This window comes from Falco peregrinus, chromosome 5, assembly GCF_023634155.1.
Source record: "Falco peregrinus isolate bFalPer1 chromosome 5, bFalPer1.pri, whole genome shotgun sequence".
In the NCBI taxonomy this organism is placed as follows: Eukaryota; Metazoa; Chordata; class Aves; order Falconiformes; family Falconidae; genus Falco; species Falco peregrinus.
In genome coordinates this window covers 108352662-108367512 of record NC_073725.1, presented here as the reverse complement: position 1 = coordinate 108367512, position 14851 = coordinate 108352662, and the positions used below count along the sequence as shown (strand labels likewise).

The 14851-nt window shown below is 52.0% G+C and overlaps 1 protein-coding gene across 1 annotated transcript; it reads right to left on the bottom strand.

Moving 5' to 3' along the window:
- Window positions 1–778: 778 nt before the first annotated feature.
- Window positions 779–9380, bottom strand: DUSP7 (dual specificity phosphatase 7). The gene is made up of 3 exons (XM_005234571.4): window positions 8612–9380; window positions 5740–6168; window positions 779–3171 (listed from the first exon to the last, which is right to left on the bottom strand). Exons 1-3 carry the CDS (start codon window positions 9021–9023, stop codon window positions 2864–2866), a joined length of 1149 nt encoding a protein of 382 aa, XP_005234628.3. The 5' UTR covers window positions 9024–9380; the 3' UTR covers window positions 779–2863.
- Between the last annotated feature and the right edge of the window lie 5471 nt (window positions 9381–14851).

Below are 14851 nucleotides of genomic sequence, written 5' to 3'. Positions count from 1 at the left end.
AATAGTCCTTTAATTTCTTGCCATCTAAATTAGAACAAGGAAAGCTGGAGGAGGGGGAAGGCAGCAGGGGACCCCACTCCTGCTCAGTCCTGCGTAGCTATGAGCAGAGGCATGGAGAGCCACAGCTCCCTTAGCCGGGCTGCACTCCAACCCTTGGAGCCACGTTTCACCCTAAAGCATCCTCATCAGCCCCTCCAGGTTTCCCCACAAACCACTTGCACCCGCAGCCAGGGAGCACAGCGGGACAGCACAGCCCATGCAGGACACTGTGGCCAGGGGCTTGGCTCCCCACCTGAGGATGCAGGAGGGGGCTGCTGCTCTCTGCAAGACCCAGAAGTCATCAGGTAGCTGCCTGCAAGGTCACAACTCCTTGCCTTCCTACCAAAATGAAGCCTGCCATCACAACAATTGTGGGCAAGGCCTTGCCATACCTTTGTAGGCCATGCTTAAACGGTGAACAAAAGTGTCTTCAGTTTATCTGTTTATTTTTGGCACAGCGGAATGGCTGAGGTCAAAGCTGGTCTCGTTCTCAAGCTGTCCTTTGTTCTCGGGTTTATCCAATACCCCCTATCCCTCTCCTCATCCTCCCACCTCCCCCTCTCCATTTTACCACAGGTCTTAAAATTTAAGCTGTGCATGAAACCAAACACCACACTCTAACACTGCCCAGCAAATGCTCTTCATGGTCACAGAAGACTAGTAAATCAACCATAAAAAAACGGATAAGAGCAGCGTGCCCTTATAGGGGCAGAGGCTAGACAAGCATCTGACACCGACATCATTTTTAAAGAAAAAATAATATTTATTTGCAATATAAACAAAGTCCCAATATTGGATCAGTATATATAGGGTCACTAATTTTCCTTCATAACTCAGAAAGCAGAACCATTCCTCACTAACAAGCTCTCATTTGTACTAATCAGAAGATGCATCTTTTTTTTTTTTTTTTTCCTTTAAAGAAGACGACCACTAACAGCACAGGAAGCCTTTACAAACCAGCTTAGCTGTAATGCAATACAGATGCACTGTCAAAAAATCCCTGAAAAAATAAATTCCTCCATGAGGTAAGATGCAATTAGGATATTCTCAATTTTCTCACTCACAACCATACTTACACCCATTCTCCCTTCCAATGACCCACGATCCCAACGTTGTTGCAAACAAAACCCAACGAACAAACAAACAAAAAACAACCAGAAAACAAGGAGAAGCTCATTCCAACATTCTGGTAACAACTTTAACAAAAAGAACAGTTTCAGGATGCGACAGCGTCAAACATTCCTCCAGATGGAGATTTTTTTTTATTTTTTTTTTCTTGAAAAAAGTACAAAAAACTGGATATTTAGAAAAAATCCGTGGCTTTTTTTTTTTTTCAGTTACATGAGAGTTAAAGTGGAGAGGGAGGGGGGAGAAAGGAGGGACTACATTGCAGCCAATAAAGAAATCTCCAAATCCGTTCTGCCCTCCTCCCAGAAATTATTACCACTTCCTCCCCTCCCAGCTTGGTATAAGGTGTTTGCCAAACACTAGCCAGAAATATAAACAAGTCTTCTCAGAATAGAAGGCACGGCATAGTTATTCGAAAGAGGAAGGAAAAAAAACCCAGAACCTCTGTTGAAAGCTCCAATCATCTCAGAATTTGCCAGTTAATATATATATATTCATATATATATATAAAAATTTCTCTATTACAACACTCATCATTTCCACATCTCTTCACTCCCTTCACACGCTCCATGCGTGACGATTCAGTCCCATCTCGCTACACAATCCTTGCTCTGCTCCAGGCGCTCGCTGTGTTCCCCCCTCCAGCCCGCACACGTGGGAAAGAATAGAGTGTGCACAAGAAACGCCAACATCACAACCACCTTCTGTACTCGGGAAGCTGGAATGGTTTCGGGCCAGCTGGATGACATTAAGTCAGTCAACAGGCAGCAGAGAACGAAGTGGGGCTCAGACATGCTTCTACCAATTCTGGAGGCTACAAGTTTTACCTCTGGCAATAGCAAACAGTGTTTTTGGCAGGGGTGGAATTAAAAAAAAAAAAAAAAAAAGCTTGCGGCTTAGTCACCTTGGCTGAATCAGTGCAGAGTTTGTGATTGTGAGTGCAGGAGTGGTGAAGGGGTTGCATTTAAGCCCAACTGGCCTTCACACATAACAAAGCTTCCTACCAGATGCTAACAACAACAGCAGCAGCATGTATCTCTCTCTGGAGTACCCAGTAATATGCCAGGACATACCAAGGCTTCACAAAGTGTGCAAAATGCATTTGGTCAATATAAACATTTGATTAAAAAAAAATAATAAATGATCAAACAAGAAACAGAATAAAATACTGGTTTTGCAACCTCGTCTGTACAAACAGTCAGGAACGTACATATTTAAAAAGAGTTTGAACCCAAAGCTCGAGTAAGATCTACCCTCTCTTTTCTTAAAAATCAAAAAAAAAAGTAAACTTGGGTTTTAAAACAGTCTTGGCCCAACACCTTTTGTTCAAGGTTTCCAAGTGCATAAATCTCCTCACTTTCCACAGCAAGCTAACCCCCGGTAGCTCTTCACATGTGTGCGTGTTCTGACAGTCCCAATGCACCCAGGAAAGCGGTTATTGCCGGTAACAGCTGCGTTCAAAACGCTGTAACATCGCCCGTATTAAATAACCCCCTGTAAAAAGACTACCTCTTCAAACCACTTTGATCAGGATACTAATGAACGGCATTAGCCTTCTTAAAGCAGCGATCAGGCACCTCTGCCCAGAGAAGCTAGTCGTTTCAGAGCTGCCTGGCAAGACAGATACTTTTGTAAGAGTTGAAATGCTCAAGAGAAGCCATTCGATGCTCAAGTTCCCGACCAGGTGGCATCCCCTTCATGTGGACTCCAGAGTGTTCAGCTGAAACAGGTTGTGGTTGGTGGGGGTGGTGAAGTAGAGCTGTTCGCTTGGCGAGCGGTTGTCGCAAGGGCTGTTGAGTCCCAGAGTTCTCTCAAAGTCCAGGAGTTGGCCCATGAAGTTAAAGTTTGGGGAAATGTTGGATTTTTTCCTTTTCACAAAGTCATAGGCATCGTTCAGGGACAAGTTGAGTTTTTGCATCAAGTAGGCGACAGTGACTGTTACAGACCGGCTGATGCCAGCGAGGCAGTGAACAAGGATCCCACACTTCTTGGAACGGGCCTCATCTGAAACAAGACAAGGGGAAGGGGGAGTCTATTATTCTGCACCAAAAACGCGTGGCTTTGGAGCAGGGCCAGGTGGCAGCTGCAAGCTCCCAGGACCAGGATGACTGCCAGAACTGGATCCCTTGCTCCTAGTGACACCATCTCGTGTCCCTCTGACGCCCACATCTCTCCCCAAAGGGCTCCTGAGGTATTCCCACTGCACGGCAAAGCTGCATATTCCCATTCCATACAGCAAGGCCAAGCATCTCACGTGCTTGGGAAGTATTAATCAAGCCTCGCAACACACCCCTTGCCTAGGGAGCATCAGTAGCCTTCATTCAGGGAAATGGAATAACCCACAGAAGGCAGGTGGAGCTGCAGACAACAGCTCCAGGGAGATGCTGGGGGTGGGGCACAGCACACCCACCTCAACACCAACTAACCAGGGAATGCTGCGTGCTCGATGCAAGGCTGCAGCCCCAGCACCACACAAGCCATTCTCTTCTGCTGTTCTTGTCCTCATTCTACTAGGAAAGTTACGCGAATGCAGTCGAAGCCAATTTAAGCAAAGCCTGAAGTGCAGGAACTTCCCTTATTGTGAAATTGTTCTTTAGGATCGACAGAAACGCACTTCACTACAAACAAATGCTTGTGTTGGAGAAGACTCTCAGGATGAATGGTAGTGGGGAGCAGGAATGCGAGCTGGACCAAAAAATGGCGAGAGAACAGCGACGAAATTTCCCCTCCCTTGCCACCGATTGAAAAGCACACACACACTCATTGTCTCTTGCACAGCCAGAACAGTGTGATCCCTTTATGAATTGACATCTTAGTGCTGAAAGAGGGACACGCTGCTGAGAGCGCTGAATGCACGCAAGTACCCAGCGCTGCTTACTTCTGGGCAGCCCTATTTGAAGTTAAGTCATTTGACTGAGAGCTTGACGGGGAGGGAGAAGGTGGCAGGAGAAAGAGGATCCTCGGGCAAAGCCAGAGGTAAGAGACACTCTGGCACCACAAGCACAGGGAAGGGCAAAGAAGATGCAGGCAAAACAAAATCCAGACCCAAGCCACAACAGGTTTTCTGTCCCAGCCTCCAAGACCAGGCAAGAATTTCCAGTACAGTGGGCAATGCCCCCACACCCCATATCCAGCCCCCCCCCCCCAGTCTCTCCCCATTCAACATTTTTCCTAGACTTTTTTGCCTTTCATCTGACCTGTGTCGCATTTCTTGGTGTTGGGTTTTAGAGTGAGGTAATCCTCCATTTCCTATCATGAACTGGAAAGCACAAGTTCGGTGTTCAGAGACATCGGCTGACTGCAGCAGACAGATCCCAAATGCCACATGCCAGCAGGGACCGTGTACCTCAGCCCTGACATTTAATACCACGTGTGGGAAGTGCAGACGGGACATCAGATGGGTCCCTGCTGCCACACTGAAGCTGCTGCTTCTGACCACAATCGTATTAGTAGAGGACAGAAGCTGGGGGCAAAGGAGAGCAGGTGGGAACCAGGGTTTCCAAGGCTGAAGAGCAGCAGAGGACCTAGCACAGCTCTGCCCCATTTCAGGCCGTACAGCACAGCAAGCCAGCACATGCAGCAGGGTCCAAAACAGGGGCAACAAAGCAGCATCAAAACAGGCTACACAGATTTCAGTCTGAAGGTAAAGGTCCCCCTCTCCTTTACATATACCACTAGTTGTAATCGCATATGAACCCATAGGTCTTTTAATAGTTAATGGTGGTAATGACTACCTGTGCCATTTATCCCCCATAAATCAGATCTGATTAGGCTAATAACTGTCACAAGCAGACAGCACAGACCACGCTGGAAGTCTACATCCCTACTCAGCCCGACAGACACCTCTTACAGAAGAGAGCAATTTTCAAAGTGAATGCTAGCCTAGGAGCCAAGACCTGCCTCCCTGCACCCTTCCCCACAACCAGCCAAAGCCGTCTCAGGGGCTGTCTGCACAGCGGTTTTTCCAGCTGAGCTCTGCAGGGTAATTATAATCACTAACTCATTGTGTTGACACTTACCTTGGGAGAAGTATCCATACAAGGAGTTAGTTATGCTAGGGCAACTTACAGCAGGATCACAACTAGACTAGCAAATCCTCTCAGCAGAGGAAAATACCACCCTGCACCACTCCCACCCCCCCCTCGCAAGACTGTAACCACACTTGGGGCTAAGGAATTGCTGGCACCAGTCACATTAATGCAACTCCCATCAACACTCATTCCCAGAAAAGCAGGCAAAGCAGCTTCCCTCTACCTCGGTTCAGCCATTCCACACAAGCGCACACTCATACGAGGGCAAGAGACAGCGGGGCTGGTCCTACCACTCGCAGGTAACTGGCTGAGGTGCTGCAGCAGGACTGAATCTAGAAGAGGAAGCTTTCCTGAACCCAGCCAGGGCAGCAGGCACCAGCAGTGTTACCCAGCACCTCGACAGGGCGACGCTCAGCTCCTAAGCCAGCACTGATGCTGTGCCCTGGAGAGGTGAGGCCAGAGACAAGTAACAGCACTGGGAAGTGGCTTGCCACATTCCCAAGCAGTGAGTATGAAAAGACATGTTCTGCCAACTACCTACCAATGAAAGCAATGGCCTCGGGAAAGAACTGCGAGAGATTCTGGCTCCAGTGATCTGAGATGGGGATCTGCTTGTACTTGAACTCTCCGTCATGCTCAAACATGTTTGGCAGGTTGGGAGTCACATTCAGGATGTATTTAATGCCGTATTTGCCCAGGACATCCAAGTTGGTTGAATCTTTGGCACAGCCCAGGTACAGGTAAGGTAGGATCTGGACCGGAAAGGCAGGCTGATTGTTAGGGATGGGACTCCCGTCCGACTCTGTGGCACTGCTGGGTTCCCTGTCGGATTCACCATCTGAGCAGTCTGAGCTTATCCGCAGCCCTCCCAGGCCAAGAACTGATGCCGGGGGAGAGTTGCTGGGCGAGGAGCTGTCAAGGTTGGTCTCGCAGTGCTCCGAATATTCGGTCTGAAACTTGTTAAAGCCACCTGGGAAGGGGGAAAGGAAAAAGGGAAAGGGAACAGGCAGAGACAAAATCATTTAGATTGAAAGAGACCTTTGGATCATCAAGTCCAAAAAGATGTTTTGTTCTTCAGAATGGAAAATCCTTCTACCTGGCCACATGTGCATGTTACTTAGCAGGTCTTTGCCAGCAAGATGTTAGTATACCTTCAACTTCACATCTAGAAAGGCATCTACCTGCTCCCTCATCTTCCCTGGTCAGCCTGCTACTGAGCAAACAGGTCCTGGGAAACCACAGTGTTTCTTGCAAAGTTTGATACCGCTTGTGATAAACATGGGCCAAATTTCAGTTGCAAAAGAAACAAACATCCAAAAAGAAAATCAATGGCAAGAGACAATCTCGCCTTGTTTAGCTCCTCAGAAATAGTGGTCTGGGGCTGTTTAGGCAAGCGCTATTATGCCACCTAGACAGAAATGCACAGAAGTATCTGCATCTGAAAAGATAAAACAAGAACAACCACCACATACCCAACCCAGGCACTAAAACCCAACAAAACAATTCACCTTCAAGCAGGAAAAAAGACCGTAAGTTTTGCCAAAGAGTGATCCTCACACCTATTTTAGCACTACAAACACATTTTGTGACAGAGCAGTGTCGCAGGTTTGTCCTTCACCCAAACCGCAGCAGGCTTGAGGAGGGATGGGACCCTTCGCGTCTGCTCCTAAGCCCTTTCCTCCAGCTCCTTGGCTCAACAGCTTGGGAAGGAAGGCAGAGGCAGGGAAGCAAAAACCCCACCGATCTACCTCCCTTCCAGGCAATATTAAACCGGAGCTCAGCCATCGGTACCTGACACTGACAAATGGTTTAATTAGAAAGGCCTCCTGGAAACTTTGTTAGTGGGTTCGGCGGTTGCGGCAGGGTCACTGAGCAGGACAGACAGCTCCTGCCACATCCATTCATGAAAAAGGCTCGTCCTCGTCCTCCTCCTCCCCCCCCGCGCCGCCAGACAGCGCCGAGGAGCCATTTTGGAATTTTAATTGGAAACATTTCCCACCGAGGCTCCCGGTAAAAGGCAGAGAAAGGGGCTTAGCTCCTCCCCTGCCCATCGGGGAGAGCTTAGGAGTAACTTCAAAGCTGCTCCTGCCTGCCAGGGAGGGGGACGACGCGGAGAGAAAAGGGAAGACAAAGCGAAGGAGCAGTAGAGCCCATCGGGAAACCCCCAACCGGGATGGGAGGGGGTGGGGGGCTCCCCCGGCGACACGGACAGGGAGGGAGGGGGGAACCGGGATCAACGCCTGAGTTTGTGTGTGTCGTCCCCCCCCATGTCACCTTTGAAGGAGGCTTGTGCAGGCAGCGCAGCCCTTAAGGCTGGTCCCCGAATACCTGCCTGTCCCCCTGCTACCCCAACCCCTTACCCGGGGCTCCCCCGGCTACCCAGAAAGGGTCTACCAAGAAGCAGCAGTGTTTTTTAAAGAGCTGCAAGTAACAACTTTCCTCACCACTCTCCCCCCGCCGCCCCCCCCCCCTCCCCCCGCACGCCTCCGCTCTGTTATTTCTGCCTCAAACCCGCCACCCAGCGACCGGACTGGGAGGATGGGAAGGGTCCCAGCAGCCCAGCTGTGGGCTCTGCTCAGCCTGCTGCGGAGGGAGGCCTGCTGGGATCTTTCAAAATGGCCAAAAACAATCCAACATCCCACCCCCACTCCCCCCCCCAAAATCCCCAACAACCAACCTCAAAGCCCAAATCACCGCCGGCGCTCACGGCAGGGCATGTGCGGGGCTCCCCGCTCCCCCATCGCCCTGCCCCGGGGAGCCGCCGGGCTGCCCCCTCCCAGCGCCGCCGGCATTCCCAGGGAAAGGGGGAGACAAACCCAAGCGCTAGCTTTTTCGGGGGGGGGAGGGGTAATAAGGAAAGGGGAGGCCTCTCCTGCCCCCCTGAAGTCTGGCCATCCTTTGCGGAGGGGCTGGAGCGGAGCCTGGCGCCGGTGTGGGGAGCCGCCGCAAGGCACCGTCTGGGGAGCGGAGCGAGGGGCGCCACCGGGGCGGGGGGGGGGGGGGGGGGGGGAGGGGGCGACAGTGCCCAGCCGGGGTCGGCTTGGGACAGGGCAGCGCCGAGGGGACGCCCCGGCGGCAGAGGTGGGGGCGTCCCCTCCTGCCGCTGCCGGGGAGGCGACGCAGGAGAAGCAGGGCGCTCCCGGCCACTTCCAGCCTGCGACCATTTTGTGCGGGGGATTAAAGCAGGATGCAGTGTAGGGGGGATGTGAATACGTATCTGTGTAAAAATAAAAATAAATCAGGCAGAGGGAGGTGGGCGAGGAAAGAAAACAACCCAGCCACCTCCGGCTGGGCAAGGGATGGGCGCCCAGCGATGCAGGGGCCGGCTGGGGGCTGCGGGGGGACACGGGGGGACGCCGGCCACGGGCTGCGGGAGCAGGAGGGGGCTGGCGGAAGGGCTGGGGGCACCTCACCTTTCAGGTAATAGGCTTTGCAGCCATCATCGCGCAGCTTCTGGAGCAGCAGCCCCAGGACGGAGGTGGCGGCACCACCGTCCTGCCAGTCGGCGGTCGCCTCGTCGTAGAGCAGCACGGTGTCGGCCTTGCAGCGCTTGACGAAGCGCTCCTTGTCCTCGTGGTTGGGGATGATGGAGCGGATGGGCAAGTTGCCCTTCTTGAGGCGGCGGAGCATGAGCCCGGGGATGGCCAGGTTGATGGCCGTCTCGATGTGCGAGCTCTCGAAGAGCTCGTGGGGGCGGCAGTCGAGCAGCAGCAGCGAGCGGCCGCCGCCCGACTCCAGCTCCTCCTGCAGCCACTCCGCGCTCTTGCACGGCATCGCCGCAGCCATGGGCGCCCGCGGGGAGCTCCCCCAGACCTGCGTTTTCATGGGGCTCGGCAGCGGCGGCCGCCAGCGCCCGGCCCACCGGCCACCCACGCAGCGGCCGGGACGCGGCCCCGCTCCGCCGCTCCCCCGGGCCGGGGCTGGGCTCACGCTGTGCCGGACGCGGCGCCGCTCCGCACGGCCGTAGGTGCGCGCTGCCTGCGGCCCGGAGCGCGGCGGCCCCCGCTCTGCCCTACGCGGTGCGCCCCATCCCGGCGGCCTCAATTAAAGCGGCGCTTCGCCGGCGGCTCGGCGTGTCATGCCTCGGGAGGCGGGGCGGGCAGCGGGGCCGGCCGAGCGGCAGCATGCCCCGCCCGGCGCGGCGCGGCTCGGCTCGGCGCGGCTCCGCGCACACGCACCGGGCGGCGCGGCCCCGAGCGGAGACCCCGCCCCCCATGCGCGTCACCGCCTCCCGCCACGCCCCCAGCGCCAATGAGGCGCGGCGGGGGGACGCGGGTTCACCCTATATGGGCAGAGGGCGGGGCCGGCGGCGGGGGGCAGAGCGCGGGAAGGCGCGCGGGGGCTGCGGACCCTGGCCCCGGCTGCGGGGAGCCCGGGGCCCAGTCAGCCCGCCCGGCCCCGCCGCCCCCTCCCCGCCGCCAGCTTTCAGCCAAAAGTTTAGTAGAAGGTTACGGCAGCGAAGTGAGGCGGGCCGGGGGGCGGGGAGGCCTGCGTGGGTTTTGAGTGGGTCGTGCGCGGCCCCGCCTCGGTCTTTGGCAGCAACGCACCGTTCCCAAAGAAAATTGACTGAGACTCATTAAACCTCCGGATTCCCTTTCGTTATCAGAATGAGCTTCAAAATAGATGATTTTATCTGTGCATCCTCGGTTATTTTTAGACTATCTTCCCTATTAGTATCCACTACTATAAATACAAACCTTTCATGCTGCAAAATCAAAATTTCAAGACAGGAAAGTAACTGGAGGCATCCTTCTGGTTTCCTTCTATCTTTTACGTGCCTTTTCCTGTGAACCAGTCCTCTGGTACCAGTTTTCCATGCCTCATGCAAACTGTGCCTGTTACAAAATAAATTTGATCTTTCTCTTTTTAATGAGCGGGATGACATTAAAAATGTGGGTTTGTATGAGCTGATTCTGTTGCAGTCTATTTTCACCATGCAGGCAGTCAAACACTGATGAGTTGCTCAGAGAGGTTGTGCAATTTCCATCCTTGTTGGTTTTCAAGATCTGACTCGGCACAGCCCTGAGTAACCTGGGCTGACCTCAGGGCCGACCCAGCTTTAAGCAGGAGGTTTGACTAGAGCCCTCCTGTGGTCCCTTCTCACCTGGGTTATCCTACAAGGTCTTGCTCTCCAAATTCCGGTGGGCATGAGTGGGAAGGGGAATAGATCATCCTCCCTGGTCTGGGACAGATGACCCATTCCTTTTTTTTCCTATCTTGTGTTCTCTTCTACCTCTTATTACAAACATTCTCAGCAAATACCATTACAAAGGGAACAGCCAGGGTCTGTGTCACCAGCAGATTCCCAGGATCAGCAACCTCACTAGGTCTCAACAGGGTTTTTTCCCCAGCTGGCTGAATTTCAAGACCTGGGCTGGATCTTGGGTAACAGATCTTGTTCCTTAAAACACCCACACAAACAAACATATGTGTGTGTGTGCGCGTGCGCGCACACACACACACAGTTTTAGTCATAATGTTGTTTAAAACTGTGCTGTTCAAATGGTGCTGTCTCAAGGCAAAGACTACAAATTGGATTGTGTTTGAAGACACTTTTCATCCAGTCAAGTTCTGCTTTTCTCAAAGCCAAGATCTACTACTGAAACCATAACAGAACCACTGTTTCCCCAGTGGTCATTTATATACCCTCAACACATAAAATATCCCAAGGAGGCCATTTCCCTGTGTCTTCAGTACAAAAGCGGCACAAAAGCTGGAGTCCCTGTCTCCTTTTAGTCTAATTCCTAAGTCTGAATCCTGATGAAAATACAGACTCAACACAGCACTTGAGCACATGCTTAACTTTGAGCACGATGAGCATCCCATTGCAAAACACTTCATGATTTCAGCGGGCCTGTGCTCTGAACCGTTCGTGGATTTCATCGGCATCAGCAAAATAAACGGCTCGCTCTACATCACTTTTTTTTTTGTGACTCAAGTGTGCCCAAGAAAGCGGAACAGCAGAAGCTGTCCACTTCCCCTTGCCCAGTTTATTTTTACCGCTGGTTGCTGTGGGAAGCTATTGTGATTCAGTGTTGCAGTAGGAAGTTACTAAGGCTGCTCTTGCAGCAGAGGATGTTGAGGTTCTTATGCAAGCCACAGTCACAGTGAAAATAGCTGACCTTTCTGTTTAGCAAAGCACCTTCAATTCATAAGGGGAACAGCAGCGGGTTATGCAAAGGACTCACATCTGCAGCCAAAGCCCTTAGCGTACTGCAAACAGTGTCCAGGAATCTTATGGGGACTCCTCGGCGAGGGGGAGGCAGGTGTAACCGCCGGCATGTGGTGCTGTGAAACCAGAAGAGAAATGTCTCACCTCCATTTTGCGGTCGCATTAGCAACCACATCAGTTTCGGGACAAGCTCCGGGCTCACCACCTGCAGAGGCAAGCCCAGATTTCTCCCTGATGAGGGCGAAAGTAAAATAATCTCACGTAACACCGGTGTGGCACCCTCTGCCTGCCCAGCCAGGAGCTTAGGGACATTGGGAGAGATTCCCCCCCCGGGCCGTGGGGAACACGGCTCGCCCCGGTGATTCCCGGCTGCAGCCCCGCCGGCAGCGCGGGCAGGGCGGGCAGCGCGGGCAGCGCGGGCCAGCCTGTCGGCATGCTGCCCTCTGGAGTCAGCCGCTCCGAAATGCACCTCAGCCACCAGCCAGAGCCACCCACCGCCCCCCCCAGCGCCGGGCATCCTTTGCCAGGCCCTGCATCCTGCCCGCAGCAGCCGGGGCTGCCCTCCAGGGGCATTGCTTGTATGAAAGACGGCATCTCTTCTCTGCAGAGAGCGTGGGCATCCCCCCTCGAACCGCCTCCCAAGGAGAAGGCACCTCACATGCTCGAGGTTTCCCAAAGCATGGCAGATCTGGGGTCCAGGATGCTGTGTGCCAGTGCCTCCATCAGCACAGTGGGGCTGCCAGGGGCTCGAGGGGCTTGGTGGTGTTTGCCTCACCATGTACATGGCTTTGCTGACAGCTGGACAATCAGCACGTGTCCAGAAATAAACAGCTTTCGGCTTAGCTCCAAGGAGTCCCGAGTGCTTGCGGCAAGCACAGCACAAAGCCATAACCACTCCACACGCAGATTGCCATCGTCGCTGTGCCATACCACAGCTGGCCTTGGGTTTCTCATATAAATGGTCACGTCCATCTTTCTGGTCAGTGTTCAGCTGCAGAAAGGCTCTCTCCTCCAATGGTCTTTCTGCCCAAGGGCCAGCACAGTGACTAGCGACTTCCCCACGCCCACAGCCACATCTTGCCGGCTTGGCTTTGGCTTGCTTTTGTTCTCATCCATTCCAGTCTACTGTGATGCCATGGCAGCTGCCATCTTGGGCTCCCCGTTTCCATTGCCACCGCATCTATTTTCGCAAGTTCTCTGACTGCCGAGCCCACAGGCTGTGTTTTGATGTCTCTTCCACCTGGGTCTTCTTCATCTTGCGTTTTAGAAACAAAGACCATGAGTCATGGCAGAATGTGAGGTAAAGGCATTGTTACCAGATATCTACCCAGAACTTATTCCAGGTTCTGACATAGCCCCTGTGGTGGCATTGCTCCCAAAGATGTGACAGTTGCTACTTTGAGCCAGGGTCTGAGTAAAGGGCAGAAGATGTCATACCATGAGGGGGGCTCATGGTACCAACTACAGCTTAGAAGGCGGCTAGGGTTCCCAAGGATATGAAGAGTAAAGCAAAAGGTATTTGCAGTCAGAAGGTGCTCAGAAGTTAAACCACATTTTCTTCTTAAAAATGAACCTCTGAAAAGTCTGTCTTTGCTTTTTATTTTTTTCTCTTTTTAACATGCACTTTCTCAACAACATTGCACCCCAAAAGGATTTTCCTTCCAGTCTCAGCTGTCAAGGTGGCCCTTCCCCCAACAACTCTGGGCTGTAACAGCTAAACCTTACTAGGACTTATTTTCCCACTGCTCAGTCAGCTGTTTTCAACATCTAATAACAAGTATCAGGTATGATTCATGGCCCAGACATCAATCCATGAAGTTATTAAGCTCCTTCTAGCAGGAATCTTCACCTGTCTCAGGTACCTGTGGTCAAATATCCATCAGTACCAGAGACTATGCTTCTTCCTGGCAGTTTAAGGACAGACTGACAACTTGAGGCAGTATTTTGCGAGTAGTATTGCAGCTGGAAATTTGCTTGGATGACCTGGGCTCCCAGGGTAGCTTCTGGTTTGCTTTGTGACATTAAGTGAAATCACAATTTTCCATACTGCACTCTTCTCATCTGTGGAATGGGGCTAGTGCCTCCCCATCACCTTTGCAAGCATTTGGGAGCTAAGGAACAAGGGAGGTGGGCTGATGTGATGTTAACATCCTCTTGCAGCACTGAGTTTCTTGGACTAAATCACTTTTTTCTATCTTTAAAAAAAAAAATAAAAGCTTTTACTGAACTTCAGCTTTCCTTCCTAATTACTTAATTGAGGTAGCAGTTATTTTGTCAGGGAAGGGCACTTGTTGATGATTTACCCCATGTTTCATTAATATATGTAAGAAGTTAACTCCTGGTAGAGAAATACATGCATGGTTTTAACAGGGGGAAAAAAAAAAAAAGCCCCAAATTTGCTTTCTACTCCTGCACTAATTTGTGACTATTTTTATCAATGTTAACACTGAGCCGGGGTAAAAATACTCCTAGAAAGTTTAGAATTTACATTTGTCTTCATATATATTCAGCAGAAATCTAGCTTCCCAGCCTCCGCATTGCCTAATCTGGATTCATTAGCTTCACCCACCCCCAAGAAAAATGTCAGATGACTTTGGCCTGGTGAAGCATTTCACCCACAAATGCTCAGCAGGAAGATCTAAGTGCAGTGCTCTCTTTTCTGCAGTAAGCTGGCCCCGTGGAGCATCAGCTCTGACACTGCAGGCATCTGACGTGGTGATGGGAACAGATTCATCCTTCCCAACACAGCCCTGCTTCAGGGCAAAGTCTCTGGTGGGCCCCATCCTGCTAGGATGCTGAGACCTGATAAGCATCTTTTCCCCTGCTGCCCCAGCAAAGGCAGGTAGATGTAGGCTGAGGAAGAACTGCCACAAGCAGAAAACTTTGTGGAGCATCTTATAAAGCATGGGGCAGCCATAAGCACGTGCAGCCTGTACCACCAGGTCCCTGGGTGGTAACATTTTGCCTCTATTAAATGGGCATGGCATCATTTGCCTCTCAGAGATGCACTTTTGCTGCAGAGCTGGAGACTTTCATGTAAATGTGTCAATGAATTCTGGTCCAAAGACAAGAAAATTATTCTCTGGCATGTGCCTGCAGAAGAAGCAAACCAACTCCTCCTGTGCCAAAGACAGTAGGCATGTGCAGCCAGGAGGCAACAGTCCCACCTTTGCATCTGTGCAACCCGACCTGATGTGGGAGCCTTCTCCTTGGCCTGGTTCTCATCTTTCCACGGTGCACTTCTTCAGGTAGACCTAGAAGCTCTGTGGCAATCGCAGAGGGGTAAAGCTGCATACAGAGTGCTGCAAACCTTGGGGAACACGGTTCAACATATCTGCAGCAAAAATCAAGACTCCAAGAACCCCATTTTTCTGTTTCTGTGATCATCTCTTACAGAAGCCCAGAAGGGCTGAGGCTGGAGGTCTTTCTGAGGAGCGTCTGGCCCAACCTGTGTCTTGCCTCTGTTGGAGCAGGTACTGCA